The 26,823-nt window shown below is 47.4% G+C and overlaps 2 protein-coding genes across 2 annotated transcripts; both read left to right on the top strand.

Annotated features, from left to right (window-relative positions):
- Nucleotides 1–2,183: 2,183 nt before the first annotated feature.
- Nucleotides 2,184–4,100, top strand: LOC123145987 (flavonoid 3',5'-hydroxylase 1-like). Its single transcript, XM_044565542.1, has 2 exons — nt 2,184–3,131; nt 3,220–4,100. Exons 1-2 carry the CDS (start codon nt 2,187–2,189, stop codon nt 3,850–3,852), a joined length of 1,578 nt encoding a protein of 525 aa, XP_044421477.1. The 5' UTR covers nt 2,184–2,186; the 3' UTR covers nt 3,853–4,100.
- A 14,273-nt stretch (nt 4,101–18,373) lies between these two features.
- Nucleotides 18,374–23,178, top strand: LOC123145986 (uncharacterized). The gene is made up of 5 exons (XM_044565541.1): nt 18,374–18,827; nt 18,934–19,812; nt 20,087–20,239; nt 20,332–20,521; nt 22,825–23,178. Exons 2-5 carry the CDS (start codon nt 19,630–19,632, stop codon nt 22,860–22,862), a joined length of 564 nt encoding a protein of 187 aa, XP_044421476.1. The 5' UTR covers nt 18,374–18,827; nt 18,934–19,629; the 3' UTR covers nt 22,863–23,178.
- Nucleotides 23,179–26,823: the final 3,645 nt, after the last annotated feature.

Raw genomic sequence — 26,823 nt, 5'->3', positions numbered from 1 at the left:
TACATGGGGGGCGGCGGCCAAGGGGGGAAACTTGCCCCCCAAGCCAGGTGGGGCGCCCCCCACCCCCAGGGTTTCCAACCCTATGCGCAGGGGGAGGCCCATGGGGGGCGCACCAGCCCACCAGGGGCCGGTTCCCCTCCCACTTCAGCCCATGGGGCCCTCCGGGATAGGTGGCGCCACCCGGTGGACCCCCGGGACCCTTCCGGTGGTCCCGGTACAATACCGATAACCCCCGAAACTTTCCCGGTGGCCGAAACTGGACTTCCTATATATAATTCTTCACCTCCGGACCATTCCGAAACTCCTCGTGACGTCCGGGATCTCATCCGGGACTCCGAACAACTTTCGGGTTTCCGCATACTAATATCTCTACAACCCTAGCGTCACCGAACCTTAAGTGTGTAGACCCTACGGGTTCGGGAGACATGCAGACATGACCGAGACGACTCTCCGGTCAATAACCAACAGCGCGATCTGGATACCCATGTTGGCTCCCACATGTTCCACGATGATCTCATCGGATGAACCACGATGTCGAGGATTCAATCAATCCCGTATACAATTCCCTTTGTCAATCGATATGTTACTTGCCCGAGATTCGATCGTCGGTATCCCAATACCTTGTTCAATCTCGTTACCGGCAAGCCTCTTTACTCGTACCGCAATGCATGATCCCGTGACTAACTCCTTAGTCACATTGAGCTCATTATGATGATGCATTACCGAGTGGGCCCAGAGATATCTCTCCGTCACACGGAGTGACAAATCCCAGTCTCGATCCGTGTCAACCCAATAGACACTTTCAGAGATACCTGTAGTGTACCTTTATAGTCACTCAGTTACGTTGTGACGTTTGGCACACCCAAAGCACTCCTACGGCATCCGGGAGTTACACGATCTCATGGTCTAAGGAAAAGATACTTGACATTGGAAAAAGCTCTAGCAAACGAACTACACGATCTTTGCGCTATGCTTAGGATTGGGTCTTGTCCATCACATCATTCTCCTAATGATGTGATCCCGTTATCAATGACATCCAATGTCCATTGTCAGGAAACCATGACTATCTGTTGATCAACGAGCTAGTCAACTAGAGGCTTACTAGGGACACGTTGTGGTCTATGTATTCACACATGTATTACGATTTCCGGATAACAGAATTATAGCATGAACAATAGACAATTATCATGAACAAAGAAATGTAATAATAACCATTTTATTATTGCCTCTAGGGCATATTTCCAACACCCGGCCCTCCCGGCGTTCCCTCCCCCTGGTCTGGCCGAAGCCCGAGCCGGGGCTGCTCCCCGTGAAGCCGGAGCACGTCGACATGGTGGCCCCCGACGACGCGTCCGCCCTCAAGTGGGCGAAGGAGGACTACGTCCGCGAGCAGGTGCGCCGCCAGCACCGGGCGTACCTGCAGCTCCAGGCTTGTCGCCGCGGCCGCGAGGAGGGCGGCGTCATCGTCCTTGGCAGCGACGAGGAGGACGAGGCTGGGCCGTCCAGCGCCCCACCGCGTGTCGGCGACCCCGGCCAGGGCTGCAGCAGGGACGGCCGTGGCGCAGGCGAGGCGCGCGACGATGATGACGACGACGGCGTCGACGGCGGCTAGGCTTTTAGTTTGGCGTAGTTTGCATCTTTTTATGTTTTTGTAAAAATTTCAATGAAATATCGCCGAGTTCCTGCAAAAATCGCCGAGAACGGAATATCGCCGAACCCGCGGCTACCTATGGGCCGACGAGTGGAAATGAAATCACCCCCAAAGGCCAATCTAGCGCCGGTCCGTCCCCAGGCCGCTATTTTTTGGCACCCTCGGCGCCGAACGGCTGGAGATGCCTTAGCAACACCTTCCCCCCGCCAGGTCTTTACAATCTGGGGCGTCAATCTACCATTCCCTCTCGTCTTAAAGTTAGTTAGCTATGCCATTTTCGGGATAACATGCATGCTTTCTATCTACTTCGACTCTGACACGCCTAAGCAATTCTCTAACTAAAGTACGTACTTGGATTCTGTCTGTTTCAAGAGGGAATGGTAGATTGACGGTCGGCATGGCCACCACAGGGAACGGTAGATCGATTCACCAAAGTCGTATAGGAATGGTAGATATTACGACGGAGTCGCACAGTCAAATTCGCCCTATAAAAGCCTTCACTTCTTCTCTGCACGACACGAGATCGACATCGACTATGGAGTCGGGCAGTGCTACTACCATCACCATTCAAGAGCTCGTAGTCCTAGCGATCATGTACGTTGTCCTCCACTACCTCACGCGCACCATCCTCCGGACCAAGCGTGCGTCGCCGCTGCCGCTGGCCCCCGGCCCGCGGGGCTATCCGGTGGTCGGGGCGCTGCCGCTGCTGGGCCGGGCGCCGCACCGGGCGCTGGCCGATCTGGCGAGGCTGCACGGCCCGATCATGCACCTGACCCTCGGCAGGCAGGGCGTCGTGGTGGCCTCCACGCCGGACGCGGCGCGCCTCTTCCACAGGGACCACGGCGGCAGCTTCCTCGACCGGCCCGCCGACGACGTGGCGCCCACGGTGCTCGCGTACGGCGCCCAGGACCTCGTCTTCGCGCCCTACGGCCCCAGGTGGCGCCGCCTGCGCCGGGAGTGCAGCCTCGGCCTGCTCGGCCCCCAGGCGCTCGCCGACTGGGCCGACGCGCGCCGCGAGGAGGTCGGCCGCATGGTCCGCGCGATGAGCCGGCGGGGCGCGGGCACGGCGGTGGAGGTGCCGGAGTTCCTGTTCTGCGCGATGGCCAACATCATCGGGCAGGCGGTGGTGGGCCGGCGAGTGCTTGACGAGGCCGGGGGCGAGGAGGCGAGGGAATTCAAGGAGATGGTGGTGGAGCTGATGACCACGGCCGGGCTGGTGAACCTCGGCGACTTCCTGCCGGCCGTCGCGTGGATGGACCTGCAGGGGCTCGGCCGGAGGATGCGCCGGCTGTCGGCGAGGCTGGACAGAGTCTGGAGCCGGCTGCTGTCCGAACATGAGGCGACCATGGCTGACCGTGACAGGCAGCAAGAGAGGAGAGGCCGCCAGCCGGACCTTGTCGACCGGCTGATCGCCTGTCGTGGCGATGCCCGTGCCGGGGAGGACGGCGTCACAGACCTCAACATCAAAGCTCTACTTAACGTACGTTACACCTCCCTGTAAATAACCAATCATGCATGCACTTATCACACATGAACATGACACATGACACATGCATGCGTGCATGCAGAACCTGTTCACGGCGGGGACGGACACGTCGTCGAGCACCATCGAGTGGGCGCTGGCGGAGATGCTGGCGAACCCGGCGATCCTCCGACGAGCACAAGCGGAGATGGACGGCGTAGTGGGCCGAGACCGCCTCCTCCAAGAATCCGACATCCCCCACCTCCCCTACCTCCGCGCCATCTGCAAGGAAACGTTCCGCCTGCACCCGTCGACGCCGCTCAGCCTGCCCCGCCTCTCCACCGAGCCATGCACGGTGCAGGGGTACCACGTCCCGGAGGGCACGAGGCTGCTCGTCAACATCTGGGCCATCGGCCGGGACCCGGCGGTGTGGGCGGAGCCGGCGAGGTTCGACCCCGGGAGGTTCACGACGGAGGAGGGGAGCAAGGTGGAGCCCCTGGGGAGCCACTTCGAGCTCATCCCGTTCGGCGCCGGCAGGAGGATTTGCGCGGGCGCGCGCATGGGGGTGACCCTGGTGCACCACATGCTGGGCGCGCTGGTGCACGCCTTCGACTGGGAGGTTCCGGAGGGGGGCGGGATGGACATGGACATGGACGAGGAGTTCGGCCTCGCGCTGCAGAAGAAGGTGCCGCTCAGGGCCGTCCTGCGCCCGCGCCTCGCACCCGGCGCGTACCAGTGATCTCGTGACACGAACGGCGAACGTGCTGCTGTGTTGTTTCTGCTAGAATAAATTGATGAAGTAAATCTTCCTGTACAAAGAGAAGTGGTGGGAACTGAAATCTGAAAAACTACGTACATGAGAATGAGCGATAACTTTGGCTTTGATGTGTCCTCAATTGATATACAGTTATAGGAGAATAACTTGGTTGGCAATTGATATACATAGATGCCAAGCGCAATCTGCCAACATAAAGCGCATATAAACTTCATTTCAAAATGGGAACTTCTGCTGTCTTCACTACTTCCTTCGTTCCTAAATATTTGTCTTAAATATTTTAAATGGACTACCACATACGGATGTATATAAATATATTTTAGAGTGTATATTCACTCATTTTGCTTCGTATGTAGTCACTTATTGAAATCTCTAAAAAAACAAATATTTAGAAACGGAAGGAGTAGTAATTAATTAAACAGTAAAAGAAGCAGAGTGCCAAACCCAAACAATTCTGCATCGATGATGCAGACCATTTACAGGCACAATGGCAATTTGTGGTAATCATTTTTGTACTACCACTGTTTTCATTTACTCTGTATATTTGCTTTCACCTAAGCTTTATAAAGTTTGACCAAATTTGTACAAAACAATATGGACATTTACGATAACAGATATACGATGTGAAAATATATTCAATGATTAATGTTTTTTTACCAATTTTAATCAATGTTTACAAAGTTTCACTTAAGTCTGAAGCCCTCATGAATTTTGAGGCCTCTCTGAATGGTCATATTTGTCTTAGTTTTGCCTCAGAAGGCTACATTGTTCTTAACAACTACATAGATTGGTTTTTTGTGGACGAAACTACAGAAATTTGTTAGGACGCAGTATAGTTCCTCTACATCAAACTGCTATTTAGGATATTTGAAATTACCGTATATGTCAACTGACTACATCTTTGAACCAACTTATTCTGTCTTGTCTTGTTTGTGCAGCTTCCATCCCGGGAAACATCATCCGGCAGTAACCCTACGTGTTGTTTATGGCTAGGTCTTATCCCGTATGCTCATGAGGTTTTCGCCGTATGAGCCGGCTCTTCTCTAGTTGTGTCTAGCCGTAGAGATTCTGCCCTCTTTGGGCGCCTTGCCCCTTCTTATATAGGTGGAAGGGGCCGGCTTACATATAGAGTCCTAGTAGGATATAAACTAGTCTCATATTCTATTACAAACCTGATATTGCAGAGGACGAGCGGTCGACGAGTCTGTCCCGGCCGTGGCCATGGCAGTGACCGAGAGGATGGCCGGCGGGGGTCGGCACAACCCTAACATGAGGAGGGTGAGCGCCTTGGCAACGATGGACTGCTTGTCGTCGACGTTCGGCTGGTGCTGCGCCGCACGCAGCGTGGCGGCCTCGGAGGCGTAGCTTGCAGCGGCCTTCCTCTCTTGTCCTTTGCCCGCCGGTTCCTCCTCTTGGTCGATTCGGCGTTGAGCATGGCGGCCTCCAACGCCGTGAGCTTCGACCGCGGCTTCTTGGTACCCTTCTTCTTTGCCGGGGGACGCGCTGCCGCGGCCGGGTCGCCGGGATTCATCGAGTCGCCTGCCATGGCGGAAAGGGAGAGGCGGGAGAGTTTTGGACAAAATGGAAGAAAAGCTTGGGCGGCCATGTCCCCGACAGATGGGCCAGAGAGGACAAGGGCGCGCGTCCCGCCCATCCGTGTGTATCCGTTCGGCCGCAAACACGTCCCAACTTTGGGCCGGGAATGGGTTAAAAGCGGACGATAAACAGATGACGGTCCGTTTGCTCCCACGCATTGGGCGGAATGCTCTGTCCGTTTGCCCCCAAACGGACACGGCCAAACCATTTGGGTCACGTTGGAGTTGGCCTTAGCAACACCATCCCAACAAGGTCTTTACTATCTTGGTCGTCAATCTACCATTCCCTCTCGTCTTAAAGTTAGTTAGCTATGCCATTTTCGGGATAACATGCATGCTTTCTATCTACTTCGACTCTGACACGGCCGGTCACTTGTGGTAAGCAGCAATCTCTCAAACTAAAGTAAGTACGTACTTGGATTGGCTGTTCGAAGAGGGAATGGTAGATTGACGGCATGCATTTTCGATAACATCGTCAATCTCAAACAAATTCAATCCTCACTGGTAGATCATGTGAGTGTGTGCATGTTTCATGTTTGCATGTGTGAGTACATCTTGATTCTACTCGGTCTTTAAAGGAAAATTCATGACCAACTAAATTTCGATAAGAAAAACCATAATAAGGGAACAAACACATGGTACAGCTTGATCTATGTGAAAGAAAAGATAGATAAGCAACCAAAAAAAGACTGAAATTGTTGTGCAGACCACGGTTTACGGACGACACTTGTATCAAACGGCGGAGCTTCGTTAATGCGCCGTTGCATTTCCCCAATCCCCTTCGCTTCCGCCCTCACTTCTTCTCCTTCCCCAATATATCCAACCACGCGCCACCGCCCTCACCTGGTCGGTCTTGCGCGCCCGCTCACTCCACGAGCTCCTCACCGACGGGACGCCGGCAGCGCCAGGAAGGCCGATATCATTGGCGTGCTCCTGCACTGGGTCCGGAAGACGAGTTCAGGTGATGCCGCGTTCTTCTTTTTCTTTCTACAGAGGAAGTTCTACGAGCGGACCATGGATTCCACCTCTTTCCCCGTGCTTCTACTGATTTTGTTTTCCCGCTCCCGCAGCGCCCGCCACCTGCTCGACGAAATTGACAAGAAGGCTGCCGGCACCCGCGAGGATCCCTTCCGCGTCCTCTCCGATGACCTGCTCGACCACATCATGTCCTTTCTACCGGGGGATGATGCCTTGCAGACCTGCGTGCTCGACACCCAGTGGCGCGACCTCTGGAGGCGCAAAACCAGCCTGCGCTTCATCTTTGACGAATGGTCAAGTTTCAGCCGCGAGCGTTTCAGTCAGTTGGTCAAGCTGATAATCCACCTCAAGGGGGACTCACCTCTGACCGACTGCCAGATCACCCAGTTCGATGAGGATTATTTCACAGAAGCCAAACTGTTGATCGAGTACGTTCTAAAGTGTCGGGTTGAGGATCTCTTAGTTTTCGCTGCTGGTGGATATTTGAAGGATTTTTTACTGCTTGATGCACGTCTCATCTCCCGCCACTTGAGGACCATAGAATTTGGAAACCCTGACCTCGTGGATTCCTCAATAGATTTCTCGGGCTGCCCAGTATTAGAGAAGCTAACACTAGAAAGTGGCTATGTTGACTTATGTAAGATATGTTCTAAATCACTAAAGCATCTAAGGCTCACTGGGTGGTCTACCTTCTCTGAGGAAATCCATGTTTCTATTGCTGCGCCGCGTCTTATCTCACTGGAACTAGGTCGTTTTGACAACATGAGTCCTTCCCTTGAAGAGATGCCATTACTGGAAAAAGCATCTATTTTGCTTGAGGATGGGTGCTACAATGTCTGTCAAAGTGACTGGGGATGTACATGTTATGACAAGAAGTGTCTGCCTCTCAATGGATTATCCAATGCTGTTGATTTGAAATTGATTGCTGAGCCTAAACTGGTATGCTTTGCACTATCTTTCTTACTCTTACAGTTATTTGCCGTTGCCACACATGGTTTCTCAAATAGCTAAATCAATTGTTAGAGCTGCATATGACCAAGTTGTTTATTTGCATCACCATAGCTTCCGGACTTTACAATGGACCTCAAATCAATAAATTAATAACATTGTCGCTTGATTGAAAAATGTGATAGTTCTGGTGCATATGGTGTAGTTTTTCTTTCCCCTAGTTTTAAAATTAAAGTATCTAACCGAAGTTTCTAGTATATTTTAATGGACTCTCAGATTTTTTTTCTGTTCATTTGCAATTTGACCAGCTTATCTTCAAACAGGATTTGGAATGGTGCCCTAAGTTTGATAGGTTAAAGACTCTCATACTCAATGAGTAGTTTACGGCTATTGACCTATTTTGCATTCTCAAACACTCTCCAATTCTTGAGAAGCTCATTCTTCAGCTCGGTAACACTGAGGTATATCATGTATATATAAAGATGTGCTATCAATTCAAATATGTTGCTGTATTAGTAAAGGTATTATCTTTATGTCTTGCTATTGTAATGAATGTTTTTGTATCTTGTAGAACTTTGTTGGGGCAACAGGATCCAAACAATCATTCGTGTGCGCGTCCAGTTTGGCTGTCAACATTAAATGTAGAAAAGTTGACGAGGGTGTTAGCAAAATTTGGAGGTCTTGAGTACATGTGGCATACTCCGTGAGCAGGTTAGCATCAAGTGCAGCGATCACACTTAGATTGTAAGTTACCTCCATCCAAATTTGGTATCCATTATCAGTTAGAATGTATGGCACCCCTTCCTACTTGTACTAACAGGTCCGCTGTAATTACGCATCAAATGAATTTTTGACAACCCTTCGAAATCCATCCATATTTTGGGTTTGCATGCTAATGGGGTTTAGAACGGCTGTTAAATTTCAACACAATTTATTATTATGTAATTCCACTACATTAGTTAGCACACCCAAATATGTTTCCTTTTATTTTCTCCTACCTTCTTATTATTTCCAGTTCAAAAAATTACAATTATCCTTATGTTTAGTTGCTGATGAACATAATAGCTCTTAAAATTCAGTTTAGTTCTTCACTCTTATTCAATTTGGCAGAATACATTTTACTAAAAATTGATAGAGGGTAGAATGCACAGTATAGTGCTCCGCATCCATCCACCAAGGACTGCCCTTGCCTCGCTGTATTTACAGTTGTTGATTTGGTCAACAGAGATTGGTAGTCAAATTGCATGGGTTCCAACTTGTTTTAAGCCTGAAGCCCTCATGAATCTTAAGGCCTCTCTGAATGGTCATATTTGTCTTAGTGTTGCCTCACAAGGCTAAACTATTTTTAGCAACTAAAAAAATTTGTCAGGATGCAGTACAGTTCCTCTACATCAAACTGCTATTCAAGATATATGAAATTCCCGTATATGTCAACAGTACATCTTTGAACCAAACTTATTGTGTCTTGTCTTGTTTGTGCAGCTTCCATCCACTGGCTGGGACCAAGATGCGAGCTCGGTCTTGATGTTTGTCTGAAGATTTATGATTCTCTAAAGAGTCATATGTAATGGTGGCCATGTGTTGGCAGTTAACCTGTTACCGTGATGTTCAGTTTCTCCTTCCCATGGTCTCTGCTCGAAATCTGTCTTTGTGGTTTGTTTTGCAACTTAGTACAGTGATCTCTACTTTTTTGAATTGGGAGTCTGCAACTTAGCAAAATGATGGTGATCAGAACATTTCTACGCTTTTTAATGGCGGTTGGGAAGCACATTAATATGCTTGTGTTACTGGTAACAGAAACTGTTTTCGTTTGATATATACATACCGGAATCGTCTGGTTAGCAGAATTTTTTGGTTTGGTGCATGCATGTTCTATGCCACAATCCTGGCTGTCCATGTGCACTAATGCACTTGCTTCACTCTTGCATGTTTCTTAAGAGAAAAACCTTCACGAGGGAAACGAAGGCCGGCCAAAACATTTTGTCTAAATCGCCTAGTATGTATACTGACATTGGCAGGTTATCATTCCAAGACACAAGTTGAGAACTATTCGTACATATATTTTGTTGATGGGTAGAACTATTTTTGCCTCTGTATGGTTTATGTATACTGACATTGGCAAAAATTGAGTCAAAACAGAACTTCCTCTGTACTATTTTAGCAGGTTATCATCGCCTAGTATGCCTGATAATAACCCAACTGGTTTGCTAAACTGAGTCAAAACATGGCTACTTCATGACTTTCAATGTCAAACCATGCATCCATCGATGGTGTCGTCTCCAGCTCAACACGCCTTAGTAGGCCACATTACCTCTTATTGGCATGTAGCCTTGTATGCCAATATGGAAAGAAGGGCAAATGATATCGTCACCTCCATTGGTGCCGACACCCCCTCTAGCCCCATGTCGTCGGATACGGAAAGGATAAATGGTACTTCTTGATGGGGACAAAAGGATTGCTACTGAATTGGAAAATATGAAAAGTTTTGTACTATTTGTATTTTCTTAGGGAGTAAGTAAATTGCTATTTGGAGAGGGTGATATTAACAGAGTCAAAACTTAGATTTTGATTTATGTTTTTGCTTATCTTGAGTTGCTTCAAAAGCCTTTGGTGCACTATTCAAGAATTAGTCCGATTAGTCCGTTAACATGCCAGTTAATCGCTACTCGTAGGGTGGCCGAATCCAATAGCACATATTCATCGTGTTAACTTGTCAGACCGATTAATTGGCCTGTCAAGCTGATTATTGGCCTGTCAGACCGATTAAATCGGTTGTTAGGCTAATTAATTGCTGCTGGCCTATTGACTTGTGGGCAAACAAAGCCCAAAATTTTGGCCTGTAACCCCTCCCATCCTACTCTCGCTCCTCAATAGCTAAGGTTTGACCAAACAGTAGCATATTTTGGTATATTACATAGCTGAGAGCATGATAGTATGGTATAATACATAAAAAACTAGATATATATATATTGGTAGGTTCCTATTTAATCTATTGGTTAATGTTTGACCGATTAATCCAGTTAATAGGCCGATTCACCGATTAATCGCTACTCCCAAGCCGACCGAGCAGCTACCAGTTATTGATTTCCTCAACAATGCTTTGGTGTTTCGGTCAATTTGAAGACAACGCTGATGAGCACCAAGCCAGAGAAGGATATGGCACGACGGGCCATGATGTAGCCATCAAGGGCGAGCCGGGGATAGAGACGACACGGTTGATTGCAAAATCACTGGCAAAGAGAAGTCCGAGGATTGACGGGATGGGAGTGGGAGGGTAGAGGGGGTTTCTTGGCATCTAAAAAGGAATGTGGGAAGTGGTTAGAGGGACGATGAAGGAGACGGGCAAGGGGGCGGTGCAACGTCGGAGCCGGCCATGGATGGCGGCGGGCGGGTCATCCGGAAATCATTTGACGCTGCAAAAAAAATTAGACGCTGCAACAATAGACGCGCCTTTATAATTTTGATTTCGATTGATGAAACAAGGTCATCCATTTGGTATCTAAACTGTTGTGAGTTGAGTGAGAGCCATGTAGGCGGGCCTCCTCTTTTTCGTTCCTATGTTCGTCTCTCCCCTCCCTGCGGCCGCCGCCCAGCCCGCGCAAGAAAGGTCAGGCCAAAGTTTGCGACAGCGCTGTGCTGCATGGAGGTGACGGGTGAAGGCACACTGTAGACCCCCATCCCCCGTGCATGCGACCGTGTCCCCCTCTTCCTCTGCCCCGGCGCCCCCCTTCCCCTTCGGCGCAAAGGAAGAGAGGGTTCACAGTCGGCCACTCGCTCACTCGATCCTCGTCTGCACCGGTCCAACGTGCGTGGAGAGAGAATGGGCGAGGGATTTGTAGGCAGGCACACAGTGGGGGGACTTCGGATCTGCCAGCACCCAGTAATATGATAAATATGTTAATCAGAAAGGAAGCTTTGTGAAGAACTGGATCATTGCAATTCATGTGGTCTTAAAGGTTCAAATTATCTTAACCGCAAGCTACACCACTAACAGATATGATAAATATGTTAATCAGAAAAGTGAAATGCGCGTACACGGGCTCCTCTGGCATTCTACAAGAACATGGAGGATAAATGAAAGTCCTCTTAGTATTGTATTACTGAAATTAGTACCAAGATGTGTTGTAGTCTCAACGCATCAAGCTGTATAAGGAATTTAGTATGGCACAACAGCATGGATACAAACATTAATATGATGTATTACCAAAAGACATCAGGTTATTTAGGATTTGTGTAGCAGTATTAGCATCATATAATGTTCCCTCCCTCCCTCTCTCTCTCAAACCCAATGGAAGGAGATTTGTCTAGCAAACACAACAACATTATTTCACTCACAACATGAAGCATTGAAGGTGATGAAAAGTTCTACTGTTCTTTTCCTTTCTAGAGAAGGTCACAAGTACATATATGACAAAGACTGCATAAATTCTCAGGTGACGAAGGATATAAACCAAATAGGGATATGCCCCTTACAAAAAACCACATAGGTATATAAAAGAATGAAAACACATTTCACCGCTAAAGGAGGCTTTGAGCTAGAGTTTCACCACATGCCGCACGGTAGGGGAGCAAACCTACAAGCATGACTCAGTAAACTTTTTGATACATGACAACTATTATATGCTAAATCAGGAAGAGGTAATATTTTAATCATCCCACGAAAGTTAGAGGGAAAATGTAAGCCATGCATAACATCAACCCTATAACAAATTTACTAATGTTGGTCAAAGTCTTAATACAATACAAATTATCTATAAGATGAAATTTTGCTATATGTCCTCATGAAAGGAAATTAAATTTACTACCTTATAGCACTAGACTTTGTCTTCTTGTTTAGCCTCTCAGAAATACTTTAAGCAGGCACTACACACTGCTCAACTAAATGGCAATGAATTGTTCCTAGAGCAATCCTGACAAAAACAAACATTAGTACGTAGTGGTTAGATAAGCAAAAGAATTCTTATTTTATACAAATAAAATGATTGGCAACAAACTGATATGTAAAATTATATCCGGGACAAATTAGTCATCGCTATTTTGTCCTAGTCCAAGCACATTTCATAATTCATATATGTGTCATAGTCTGCGAAAGCTCATCTTACTACAATTGTGATACATGTTGTTATTGTAATCGTCCGGAGCTGGCAAGTTGTGGCGAGCTTGGCCAAAAGTGGTCTCTGTCACTCGCCACAGCATGTCGTGCATTCTGTAGAACACGTGGAGGGCACTGCAGGAGCGGAGTGAAATTTGCAAACCAAGAGGCGTTGAATGCGACATTGCCAAATCAGGGAGATCATCTGGATCAATATTGGAGTATCATTTAAGCTCACGTCAACTTGTGGACTGCTGAAAGCGCCGGTCGCCGGCAACCGCAGGGAACAACCGAACTGGAGAGCAAGGGGATTTCTCCGGTCCTCCCTTACTGGATGTTGGCAGATCCCAAGTCGATCCTCCTCCCACATCATGCCCGCCGATGAACCCCTCACCGGCTCCAGGTGTGATGGCTATAGGCAAGGAGCGAGTGGCCGGCCGTGAACCCTCACTTCCTTAGCGACGTGGGGGGAGGGAACGTCGGAGGCCGGGACAGAGGAAGGAGGAGCGGCGGCTGGGGGGCGGTCACCGGCACGGGCGACGACAGAGGCCTTGACCCGTCGCCTCCATGCAGCACAGCGCCGTCGCTAGCCTCATCCCTGGCCTTTCTCGATCGGGCGGTGGCTGCAGGAATAGACGAACAGACGAACGAAGGTCGAGCGAAGAGGAGGAGGCCCGCTTCTCTAGTTCTATTTTCTCCAAGGCTTGAGCGGGCTTCGCGCGAGAGTGCAGGCCCAATTAACCAGAAGGATCGTTTTCAGCCTCTAGAGCAGCAGCCCATTAGGGCAGCTCGACCAGTAATTAACAGTTGTGTTTTAGGTGGCCACATAGACCAGATCTGATGACTAGAAACGACCGGATCAGAAGAATGGACGGCCAAAACTGCCTAGTGTGTGAGAGGGCAGGAAAGCGGTGCCGTTTTACTGTCCTAAATAAATGAATGAGCGGGGCAATAATGACGCATGGGGAATCGAGGTCGGGGGATCCGAACCCTCGTGGTTTAAATACCATAGGGATGGGATGGGAGGAAGCGTCTTCCCCTCCCTGTTCTTCCCCACGGCCGCCGGCGCCCAGAGCTTCGACCTATCCAGGAGTCATCCTCAGGTGATGCTGCACTCTATTTCTTTGTCTCCAATACCCCAATCGACTTTGTGGTTTCCACTTTCCTCGTGTGTCTATTGATTTCGTTCCCGCACCCGCAGAACCCGCCACCTGTTCGACGAAATGCACAAGAAGGCTGTTGACACAGGCATGGATCCTTTCCGCGTCCTCTCCGACGATGTGCTCGAGCACATCCTTTCCCTTCTGTCGGGGGATGAAGCCTACAGACTTGCGTGCTCGGTACCCAGTGGCGTGACATCTGGAGGCGTAAAACCAGCTTGTGCTTCATCTTTGAGAACTGGTCAAGTTTTAGTCGCGAGCGTTTCAATAAATTGGTGAAGCTGATAATCCGTCTTAGGGGGGATGCATCTCTGACCAACTGTCATATCAATCCCTACAGTGATGAGGACTATATCAATTTCACAGAAGCCAAGCTGTTAGTCGAGTACGTTCTAAAGTGCCGGGTTGAGAAGCTCTCGATTTGTGCTAGTGATATTTTGTATGAACCATTACTAGTCGATTCACCTCTCATCTCCCGCCACTTGAGGACCATAGAATTTGGATTCCTTGACCTCGTAAATTCCTCAGTAGATTTCTCGGGCTGCCCAGAATTAGAGGATCTAACAATAGAAAGATGCTACATTGACGCAGGGAAGATATGTTCTAATTCACTAAAGTATCTGCGGTTAGTTGGGAATTGTACCTTCTCCGAGGATATCCACATTCCTATTGCTGCCCCGCGCCTTATCTCACTGGAACTAGGTAGTTTTCAGTGCTTGTCTCCCTTCCTTGAAGAGATGCCATTACTGGAAAAAGCATCTATTTTGCTTGGCAATGGGTGTTACAATGTCTGTCATAGTGACCGTAAATGCGGTGGATGTTCTCACAAGAAGTGTCTGCTTCTCAATGGATTATCCAATGCTGTTGATTTGAAATTGATTGCTGCGAAAAAGGGGGAAAAATCACTCTGATCTCTGATTTCGGAGAAATAAGTGGCTCACGAGCCTGAATTGGTATGCTTTCCACTATCTTACTCCTACTGTTATTTTCCAGTTACCACCCGCGGTTTCTCTTGTGCCTATAGTATCTATATCCATTGTTAGTGTTGCATATAGTCAAGTTGTTTATTTTCATCTCCACATCTTGCTAACTCTATCTTCACCCGGTGGCCCTTAAATCAATATATTAATAACATGATTTCTTGATAAAATAAAATGTGACAGTTCAGGGCTATGGTGTAGTTTTCCTTTTCCCTAATTTTGTAATTGAAGTACCCAACTGTATTTCCTAGTATATTGTATTAGAGTCTGATTTTTTTTCCTGTTCATTTGCAATTTGTCCAGCCTATCTTCAAACGGGATTTGGAATGGTGCCCTAAATTTGACAAATTAAAGACTCTGAAACTCAATGATTGGTTTACGGCTACTGACCTAGTTTGCATTCTCCAACACTCTCCAAATCTTGAGAAGCTCACTCTTAAGATCGATTTCCCTGAGGTATTTGATTCAAATATGTTGATGTATTAGTAAAGGTTTTATCTTGTATGATTTTTGTCGCAATGAATTTGTGTATCTTGTAGAACTTTGTAGGAGGAGATGGATCCAGGCAATCATTTGTGTGTCTGCCTCATTTGGTTGTCAACATTAAATGTAGAAAAGTTGATAACATTGTTCGCAAGATTTTGGACGTCTTGAGGACATGTGGCATACTTCTTGAGCAGATTAGCATCAAGTGTCGTGATCGCACTTAGATTGTAAGTTACCTCCATCCATATTTGGTATCCCTACCTACTTGTTCTAACCGGTCCGCTGTAATTACACATCAATTAGAATGTACGGCAACCCTTTGAAATCCATCCATATTGTGGGTTTGCATGCCGATCGAGTGTAAAACAAATGTCAGATTTAACAAAACTTATTATTTAGTAATTTCTGGTGACACTACAGTAGTTAGCACATATTTCTGATGTGCCTATAAATCTGTACCATACATGCAAGTTTTTTATTCTCTTACCTTTTATTATTTTTGGTTCAAGACTTTACAATTTTTCTTTTGTTTTTTAGTTACTGGTGAAAATAGCATCTCTTAAAATCCAGCTTAGCTCTTCTCTTGTATTCCATTTGGTAGAATACATTTTATAAGAATTGATGGTGGGTAGAATGCACACTATAGTGCTCTGCATCCATCCAGCAAGGACTGCCTTTGCCTCGTTGTTTTTACTGTTGTCCAAGCCTGTTGTCGGTATGATTATCAGAGATCGGTAGTAAAATTGCATGGGTTCCAACTTGTTTCAAGCCTAAAGCGCTCTTGGGTCTTGAGGCCTCTCCGAATGGTCATATTTGTCTTAGAGTTGCCTCACAAGGCTAAACTATTTTTAACAACTACCCAAATTTGCTCAAGATGCAGTTTATTTCCTCGACATCAAAGTACTATTCAGGATATTTGAATTCGTCGTCTATGTCATCTGGGTAAATCTTTGAAGCAAACTTATTGTGCCTTGTCTTGTTTGTGCAGGTTCCATCCACTGATTGGGACTAAGATGTGAGCTCGGTTATGATGTTTGTCTGCAGATTTATGTTTTTCTAAAGAGTCATCAATAATGGTGCCATGTGTCGGCGGTTAGCCTGTTACCATGATGTTTTAGTTTTTCCTTCCCATGTATTGTCCCAGCTGGAAACCTATCGTTGTGGTTTCTCTTGTGCAACTTAGCAAAACAGTCTAAACTTTGTTGAATTGTTAATATGCAACTTAGCAAAATGATGGTCGTCAGAACATTGTTTTTTATGGAAGTTTGGAAGCGCATTGACATTTCTTGTTCTTGTCATATTTAGTAGATCATTGATATTATACCAGAATTTTCTGGCTAGCAGAATTTTAGTTTATGTGCGTGCATCCTTTCATGTCCCTTTGCCCTGCTCAAACCTAGTTCTTGTCGTCTGATTGCACATCACCCAGAAATCCTGGGTGTCCATGGCTAATGCACTGTGCTTTCATGTTTCTTAAGAGAAAAAACCTTCTTGAGGGAAACAAAGACCGGGAAAAACCTTTTGTCTAAATCGCCTAGTATGCATACTGACATTGGCACGTTATCACCCGAAGACACAAGTTGATAATTGGTACATAGATTTTGTTGATGGGTAGTATACTGCACTTAGATATTTGCTTGGTAGCCATTGAAATCTGGGCATGCACGGTTTGACATTGGAAAGTCATGATGCAGCCATGTTTTGACTTAGTTTAGTGTACATGTCTAACAAAAAACAACTGCGATATTATCAGGTCCTAGAGCCCTGTTGGCATCCATTGAAAGCATGTTTAATTTCCTCCTCGAAGAAATGTCTAGTTAAACCTAATCATCATCATTTTTTCAAGGTCATGTTTTCCTTCCAAATATCAACATAGGATAAATGATATCTGAACTAGCATTAATCGCTTGCGGCAATTTTTCTGATCCTCAAAGTCATCCTTACTGACGGAGAAGCGAATGTGCAAATCCTCTCCACCACCCCTAGTTGTGGCCCAAGGTTCAAATGGAAGTACAAAAGTATAGTACTTTCTTGGGATTATTTATGTATTAATTGATTAATTAATTTTTGCCAACACTTATTTTGTTTTTGACATGTGATCAAAATCAAAAGACCATTATTTTGTTTTTTCCATGTAATCAAAAGCAAAAGACCAAGATTGCTTGACACTTACTCTACAACCTTCCACCCACCCACAAATATTCGTGATCACTCGTTGGGAACACCTTTGACCCATCCCCATATGGCCTGATGAGCCCCCTTAGCAAACCTCTCCCCTCCCGTCCATCTTCCTCTCATGTCCTTGCACGACAAGTTGCCTCGTTCTGTGTGTATCGCTATCTTTTTAGTGGTTGTCATCATAAGTTAAGGGCATCTATCTAAATATTCCTACCCTTAACCCTGACCTAGCGCTCACTGTTGACGCGTCCCGCTCGAGTCCAATCATGCATCCATCAAGGGCATTGCCTCCGGCTCAACATGCCTTTGTAGGCCATAGTACCTTTTATTGGCATGTGTCCTTGCATGCCAATATGGAAAGAAGGGCAAATGATATCGTCACCTCCACGCCGACACCTCCTCTAGCTCGATGCCGCTGGATGAAAGAAGGACAAGTGATAGTTCTTGTTGCGGATAAAAGGATTGCTACTGAACTGGAAAGCTTGAAACCTTCTGTAAACTACTGTTTGTAGAGGGTAAATATCAAGCGAGTAAAAAACTTGGATTTTTTTCTTGTTGCGGATAATTTAGTGTTTTTCTTATCTCGAGTTGCTTGAAAAATCTTTGGTGTTTCAGTCAATTTGAAGACGATCGTGAGGAGCACCAAGCTAGAGACGGGGATGACATGATCAGCCGTGATGTAGCCATCGAGGATGAGCCGGGGGCAGAGACGATATCGGCTGCAAAATCACTGACGAAGAGAAGTCCGAGCATTGGCCAGATGAGAGGGAGGAAGGGATCCTCGGCATCTAGAAAGGAAGCGGGGAAGGGGTTAGAGGATGGTCGACGGGGCGAGAAAAGAGACATGCTGGGCAAGGGTGTGGTGCAACGTCGGAGCCGGCCACGGGTTGCCGGCAGGCGTGTCATCTGAAAATCATTTGACGCTGCAAAAAAATTCCGGTCGATCGAAACAGACACCCCTTTTGTTTTGAAAAAACAACGGCTGTCCGTTCCGTATCTAAACCGGCCGGTTCAGCGTGGGCCGCCCATGTCAGCTGCTAGGTGGGGGACGCCTTGACCCGTTGCGAGTGGACGCCTTGAACAGGTGGCGGGCCTCCTCTTGTTCCTCTGCTCGTCTCTCCCCTCCCTCGCCTGCAGCCGCCGCCGCCCGGCCCGCGCGAGGAAGGTCAGAACCGAAGCTCGCGACGGCGCTGTGCTGCGTCGAGGCGACGGGTCGAGGCGCGCCGTCGACCCCCATCCCCCGTGCCTGCGACCGCGTCCCAGCCGCCGCCCCTACTTCCTCTGCTCCGGTGCTCCCCTTCCAACTCCGACGCCAAGGAAGAGAGGGCTTCCCGTCGGCCGCTCGCTCGTAGCCTGTACCCGTAACGCGCGTGGAGAGGGAAGTTGGCGAGGGTTTCGTCGGCGGGCACGCGGTGGGCGGAGGACTTCGGATCTGCCAGCACCCAGTAACGGAGTCCTCCTGCTGCTCTCCCTCTTCCCCGCGGCTGCCGGCGACGGGCGCTTCCGACTGTCACGAATCGAGGTGATTCCAGTCTCTTTACCTCCTTTGAGAAAGCTACATGATTCCCTGATTTGGTGATGCCACATTCGACTGCGCTTGGTTTGCTAATTACTCTCCGCTCCCGCAGTGCCCGCCACCTGTTCGACGAAATGCTCGAGATGGCTGCTGCGAGTGACAGAGACCCTTTCGGAGACCTCCCTGACGAGCTCCTATGGCGTGTGCTGTCCTTCCTTCCGGCAGAGGATGCCCTGCAGACCTGCGTGCTCAACACCCGCTGGCGCGACCTCTGGAGGCGCCTGACCAGCCTGCTATTCGTCTTTGACGGGCCAACGTTCCCGCGATACAACCGTTTCAAACAGTTGGTGAAGCTGGTCATCTGTCTCCGCGGGGACTCGCCTCTCATCAGGTGCGAGATCGATGCCTATCCTGACGATGAGCCGGAGAACACGTTCACAAACACCAGGCTGTTGATTGACTACGCTCTGGCATGCAAAGCTGAGGAACTCGTAGTAAGAGCAGCTGACATTCAGTACGACCTACCAGTGTTCGATGTGCCTCTGAGTCTCATCTCCCAACACTTGAAGACCCTGCACCTTGAAGGGGTCAACCTCGACCACTCTGCTTTGAAGTTCTCAGGCTGCCCGGTGTTAAGAGGACCTAAGGATTCAACTTTGCAACATTCGTGCATGTGAGATATCATCCATGTCAACATTCGCCGACTACTGTTTGTTACCGGACAATGTCCGTCTTCTGATTTGTGCCCCGAGTCTTATCTCGTTGCATCTAGAGGATTTCGAAGGCTTGACAACCTTTCCTTGAAAACATGCCATTGCTAGAAACAGCCCATGTTAGCCTTAAAGATGGATGCCATGATTTCTGTCGCAAGAACAGGCGTAATTGTGATGATCCTTGCTGTGGTTGTCATGCCTATCCTATCAACGAGGCGGTGCTTCTCAATGGTTTGTCCAATGCTGTCAAGTTGGACTTGATTGCTTTACCTAAAATGGTACGCTTTCACTTACTACCTTTTCTGTTCTTGTTATTTGTCACCTGAAAGTTTCTCTTTTAGTTTTTCTATCCATTGTTAGAACTGCAGATAAGCAAGTTGTTTACTTTCATTGTCGCATTTTGGTACTTTATCTTCCTCTAATGCATCTCAAATCGATGGCTAATAACATAGTGTCTTGGCTGGATAAAATATGATATTTCAGGTTGTTATAGCACAGATTATTTGATCTTCTAGAGTCTGAATTTATTTTTATTCTTTGCAATTTGTCCAGTTTCTCTACAGATGGGATTTGAAATGGTGCCGCGTCTTTGGCAAATTAAAGACTCTGTTACTCAATGAGTGGTTTACAACTGTTGACCTTGTTTGCATTCTCCGACACTCTCCAGTTCTTGAGATACTCACTCTTCAGCTTGATAACACCGAGGTATATGCTGTATAGATAGCGATGTTGCTGTATTTTTTAAGGTGTTATTGTGGATGTTGTATTTGTCTTTACTAAGCGCTCTTATCTGATAGAACATTGTAGGAGCAACAGGGGCCCAAGAAACAATAACACAATCATTTGTGTGTGAACGCCTAAAGTTCGTTTATATTGAATGTGAAAAGGTTGATGAGGGTGTTCGTTCAATCTTGAGTATCTTAAGTACATGCGGCATACTTCGTGAGCAAATTAGCATCAAGGAGGATCCATGTTCGGACTCAGATTGTAAGTTACCCTTCCTACCTATTTTAACATGTCTGATATAATAATTAGGATGTATGACACCACCCCCAAATCCATCCAGATTTTGTATCCATTATCCTTTAGTACTAATTGGATTTGCATGCTGATGGAGTTTAGAATGGCTATTATATTTCAACACAGTTTATTGTTCTGTAATTTCTGATGACACCACAATAGTTAGCACAAATTTCTGATGTGTCTAGATCTGTACCAGCCATGCACAATCTTTTTATTGTTCTCTTCTCTCTTTTTTTCAGTTCAATAAATTATCTAATCCTTTTGCTGTTTGGTTGGTGATGAAAATAGTAGCTGTTCTCATCTTGAAATTCAGTTTAGGTCTCTCATATTTCATTTGGTAGAATACATATCACTAAGAATGATAGTGGGTAGAATGTACGATATAGTGCTCCTCATCCATCCAGCATAGACTGCCTTTGCCTTGCTGTATTTACTTTTATCCTCCAAGCCTGTTGTCAGTTTGATTAACATTTGACTGGTAGCCAAACTGCCTTTGCCTTGCTGTATTTACTTTTATCCTCCAAGCCTGTTGTCAGTTTGTTTCAAGCCTCAAGCAGTCTCAATGCCTTTGCCATAGCTTGGACCAAAACAGCCCGACCCCCGGGTCGCCACCACAGGCGACACGGGGGAAACCCTACCCACGCCGCCGCCGGGAACCTCCTCCGTCCCTCCTCGCTTTGCCTCCGCCGGAGGGCTTGCCGGCGAAGCTGTGCCGAGCCCCGGGATGGTGGCAGCGGGGCAGATCCGTTCCTCCCGCTGCGCCCCTCCCCCTCCACCCCGAGATCCACTCCGGTGCGGCTCGGGATGATCCTCTCCGACGGCTGCTTCCCGTCCCGCTATTCCGGTCGTTCGTCGGCGCTGGCATAGCCCCCTGCTCCGGCCACTTCCCTCCGCCATCCTCTGGTTGGCCAGTTCCCCTCCAACTCCGAGTCACCGTCCCTCAGGTCCATCTTCCCCCGCCAGATCCATGGCTCCTCTGCGGAGCTGCCGGATTCGGCCCCGTTCGACGCTGCTGTGGGCCCCCGTCCCAACCATCCCGCTCGGCTGCACCTTCTCCAACCACCAGCGTCGCCTTTCCTGGTAGCTCGCTGATTTGCAGCTTGGCGCGCATCTGCGGTGGAGTTTCAGCCCCGTCCTCCGGCTGCCTGCTTCCCTTGCCGGCCACCAGCCTCCGGTGCGTGCTGCGGCCAGGCCTTGGCCTGGTTCCGGCGTCTTTCCCGGCGGCAGGGCCCATCCTCCTCTTCGGGATGGCCATTTTGTGCTAGTGGCGGCAAGTCTGGGTCTTCTCTGCCCAAATCTGTCCATGGCGGCTCGGGTGCCTGCGCTACAGCGAGGGGGGTGCCGAGTGGTGGTGGGTCTTGCAGGCGCGTCTCTCCTTCCTGTGGTGGCTGCTCCAGCCAGCGTTGTCATGTTCGCGTCTCCGACTCCGACGACTTCTTTGGGATTGTTCGGTCTCTGGCCAGGCGAAAGCCCTGCTCGGCTTGCTGATGCTGGTAGTGGCGACACCCGAGGGTGCCGTCCCCGTCTTGATGGCGCTACCATGGCCTCTCTACCGTGCCCCTTGAGCGTCAGGGGAAACCCTTGGTCTGGTTCGCCGGATCGGACCGCGGCGGCGTCATGACGTCGCATCCTTCGTGAAGGCGTTGTCTTGGTGCTCATGCAGTCTCCGGCATTGGATTGTGATGTTGGACACCGTGCTTGGTCTGGCTGCTTCCCAAGGCGTGGGCTATCATGGCGCAATGTGCGAAATCACTGGCACTTCCTCGAGCGCTTCCTCCTCCGGCACGGCCGAGTCCTGCATCCTACTTGCCAACTCCTCTAGGCGCATAAGGTGGGGGTACGTTGATTTGGTCTGTGTTGGGGTGGTGGCCGCGCGATGGAGGTTTCATGTGTTGGTTTTGACGCGGTTTGTGTGCCCTGTGTACTTCTCTTTGCCATCCGTGGCTAGTGTTTGGGCTAGGCGAGTGTTTTGGATGTGTAGCTTGTTAGTGTGGTGCCCCCTCCCCCTGTGTCTCTTTGCTGTAACTATTCTCCTCTACCTATCAATGAAATGATACGCAATTCTTTGCGTATTCGCGAAAAAAAGAGTCTCAATGCCTCTCGGAATGGTCATATTTGTGTTGGTGTTGCCCTTGCAAGGCTAATAAACTCTTCTGTTAGCAACTGCAGAAATTTGGTTGGGTTGCAGTATAGTTCCTCTACATCAAAGTGCTATCCAGGACATTTGAAATTCCCGTCTATATTTGTGACTTGTCTTGGTTGTGCAGATTCATCCCCTGGTAGCTACTCCACTGATAGTGACTAAGATGTGTGATCGGTCATGATGTTCATCTGAAGACTTATGTTTCTGTAAAGAATCTGCAATGGTGGTCATGTGTTGGCTGTTAGCATGTGACCGTGAAGTTCTGTTTCTGCTTCCCGTCTTTGGTCTCTGCCGGAAATCTGTCTTTATGGTTTGTTTGGTGCAACTTAGCAAGACGTTTTCCACTTTGTCAGGAATCTGCCGGGAATCTAAATGATGGTTAAAACGTTGTTATGTTTTAATAATCTGCCGGGAATCTAAGTGATGGTTACATACATGTTCTGTAGATCATCAATATATTACCAGTATTGTAAATGCATCTCTTATGTCCCTGTGCGTCATCAGTATATACCGGAATTGTACATGCATCAGAAATCCTGAGTGTTGGTTTCAAAAAAAAAAATCCTGAGTGTCCAAGTGCGCTAATAATCTTGGGTGAGGTAGTGACGTAAGTTTTCCTCTTGATATGTTGAAGATTGTAGGAACATCACTATCATTTCGGTCTGAACTTCTGAAGAAATAGTTGCGTTGCGGTCGGAGTGTCACCTCAGAAAAAGTCGAAGTTAATTACATGTTCACTCCATTTCAGTGTTTCATCTTGGTCTTGAAGCCAGGAAGGTGGTTCTGCACCTCTTGCTTCTGTCCAGTCTGAAACTTCCTGTCTTTGTTCTGATTCTGGTCATCTTGTGCCGAGTATGTTGTTTTTTGAGTCTCAGATTTGGTATCTAGAGATATATAAGGGCAAGGATTGTTATGATCGAAATGATAGTGTTGTTCCCACAATCTTCAACATATCAAGAGGAAACATTACAGCATGTCCCAAATATGTCAACCGTACTAAACATTGTGGCCTCACTAAAACCATTAAGAAAAAGCATTGTAGCAATTCTATATTTATTTATAACTAATGAATTTGTATCTTGACTTCCTCCCCTGAGACTTGTAGGATGATCTGAAGAAGCGGCATATTAGGATGAGATTGCTTGACAAATTATTTCACTGGGTTTGTCGAGATTAATGAGGCCCGTTAATTCACTGAATGAGGAACGTTTTGGTTTGTCGAAATTGTAGCAATGTCAACTTATAGGTTTGGTGTAGCATTGCAGATTTTCTGAATAGTAATGTTTTGCATGATAGCTTCATTCCTCTGAATGAGGAACTAGTACTAGAGTAGTTTAAGATGAGACTCGTACTAGTACCGGCAATACCGAAGGTAATTAGTAGCAGCGTGTGGACGTGTTCACTCTGGCCCCTCTGAAACAGTGATGAACTAGTGGCTAGAAGAGCAGCTTAGAATCGGCTGGCAAGGTGACACGGACATTATAACAGAAGAGAAGCTCAGTGTGCTCAAATACACAATCGTGCTCGAATCACGCGGCACAAGCTCTCACCATCAGAAAGGGCGGGTGCCTGGATCTCCTTGGCCTCGCACCCGCCGCGTACCAGAAGTAATCTGATGACACGAACGTGCTGCTATGCAGTTTCTACTATAATAAATGAAGCAAAAGACCCTGCACAATGAACTCATGGTATTGCTGGCTGAGGGCATCTCCAATAGTTGTATCATGTATGACTGAGTAACTGTGATGCTTTGGCGCACATTGCCACATCGTCTATTTTTACAATGAAATTGTCAGATTTTGTGAAATTTATATAGACACTACTTAAACTTCCTCAAATACTGGCCAATGATCGACTCATTATTTACTCAGACAGTAGAAACATTTGACAAACTTTTAGTAATTCAAATTATGGTGCATTGATGTAGATTACGAATGGGGTACATTTGTTCAGAGTAGGTACAGGATCGCAAGCGAATTGCTAGAAGTATTGTACAAATCATCATTGAGCATGATGTTGCATAAAAGCAGGGGAGCAACATCGTTTGAATCAAGGTTTGACCACATATTTGACTAGCAAAATGTTAATTCATGTCACCACAAATTATATTGTTAGATTCGTGTTTGAATGTAGCTTTCGATGATATTATTTATTAGTTAAAATCATGATTAAAAAATAATCCAAATACGAGGAGGAGGACTAGTAAACCAGGACATAGGTAGTAGATACATAGGAGAATAACTTGGCTAGCAACTGCTGAATAGATGCCAAGTGTAATCTTCCAACTGGAAGTGAATATAAACTTCACTTCGAAACGGGTACTTCTGCTATTCATCGGTAATTAAACGATGAAAAAAGCAGAGGGCCAAACCCAAACAATTTTGCATGGATGATACAGACCATTTACAGGCAACAATGGCAACATGGAGTACTTTTGTTTTTGCGGGGAATAATGTGGAGTACTATTTGCTACCATTAATTCCAGAAATTTAGCAACAATTCTCAACTCCACCAGCATGCAGTACATTTATTACTATATGATGATGAATAAGTAATATAATTGTGTTGTAAAGAGTTTCATACACTCTTGTAAATGTGTAAGTACAGAAAACATGTCAGATCAAGTAGGAAATCGCATAAAGATACAAATGATGAAGCATGTCAATGATAGCTTACATTACTAGCGAGATAAGATCCGGGTCAAATCCGAGTGTGGAATTCCTGAAGGACCACAAAGAAGTCGGTGATGCAAAGACACGTTGGTAATTTCAGTACTTTTCAGTTCGCAAAGTAAAAATTTGTTGGGCCAATGTATCTTTTCAAGAAGTTATCAAATGGGACGTTAAACAGGCGGACTGGTTTACTTCAATGTTATTTTTGGCAAATCTACTAAGGCAAATAATGAAGTATCTTTTGGCTATGGGAATGTCCTCTGCAGACTCCAAAGGTCACATTGTTCTAAAAAAAACCAGGCTCTGGTATCCCTCTTTCATGTAAATGACTATTTTCACTGGTTAATGAATAGAGGTGGGAAAGGTCTCATCTGGAATGAATCCTATATAACTAAATAGTTGATCCTCACTAATCTATTCTCTCAACATGCATACAAGACACCTCAACAAGCAAGCATGCATGTGTGGAAAAGACCAACCTCAACATGCAAACATGCATAGTATCCAGTATTAGCTAGCAATTGTATGGACTCAGACTCAGTATATCACATATATATTTTCAATTTTAGTCCTCATATGATTAATACAAATGTTCATGTTCCACACAACCAAGTCCATCAAAATATATTGCAACAAATTCCTGCAGCAACATGTGACATGGCATCTAGTAACTTGGGTAAAGAAAGACACTATGCCAGATGGAGGCATGGAGCAAAAACCAAGGGCGTGTTTGGTTGCCCGCATCGAGCCCAACCAGGCCCGCGCGGGAAGGGAGAGGCCTGTTTGGTTGCCTGGTTTTCCTGTTGGGCCCGCATCGCACGCTTCTCAAAGCAGCCCAGAGCCTGGCTCGCTGGAAACGCTCGGATCGACAGTTTCTCACGAGCCAGGCTGAGTGCGGCGCGCGCGAGGTCGCACGAGCGGGAGCGAGGCGAGGGCGAGGGGGGGGGGGAGATGGAAATCTGGCGCGCCGTCCCGGCACCAAATTAGCCTCACCCCCCCTTTCACTCGCTCACCCATAGCCACTGTCCCCCTTTCTTCCCTACTGCCTCACCACCGGCGGCGGCTGCGATTTCAGATCTGCGCTATAGGCGGCGGCGGCGGAAGAGGCGGCGGCGTTTGCGGTGGATCTGGTGCTCCCCTTGCTGTTGGCCACCGTCTGGTCGACCTAGTCTGTGCCATGGCTCCCCCTACGCCGTCCTCGTCTCCGATGCTGGTAAGCAGCACCCTTCCCCCCTTTGTTAGCTCGGTGGTTAGGCCGTTAAGCTAGGTGTAGGATCGATTTCCCACTGAACGAACCGTCGATGTCGACTAGGTTATGGACGCACGGATGAGGCTGATAATCCAGGCATCAGCACTGATTAGTGTGATTCAGGCATGGGTCATGTTCATGCGCCAGAGAGCTGTTCGTCGTGCTGGGAGACCTTTGATCCGCTATGGTCCATTGTTTCCCC

This window comes from Triticum aestivum, chromosome 6D (assembly GCF_018294505.1).
Source record: "Triticum aestivum cultivar Chinese Spring chromosome 6D, IWGSC CS RefSeq v2.1, whole genome shotgun sequence".
In the NCBI taxonomy this organism is placed as follows: domain Eukaryota; kingdom Viridiplantae; phylum Streptophyta; class Magnoliopsida; order Poales; family Poaceae; genus Triticum; species Triticum aestivum.
This window is presented reverse-complemented; position numbering and strand designations above follow the sequence as displayed.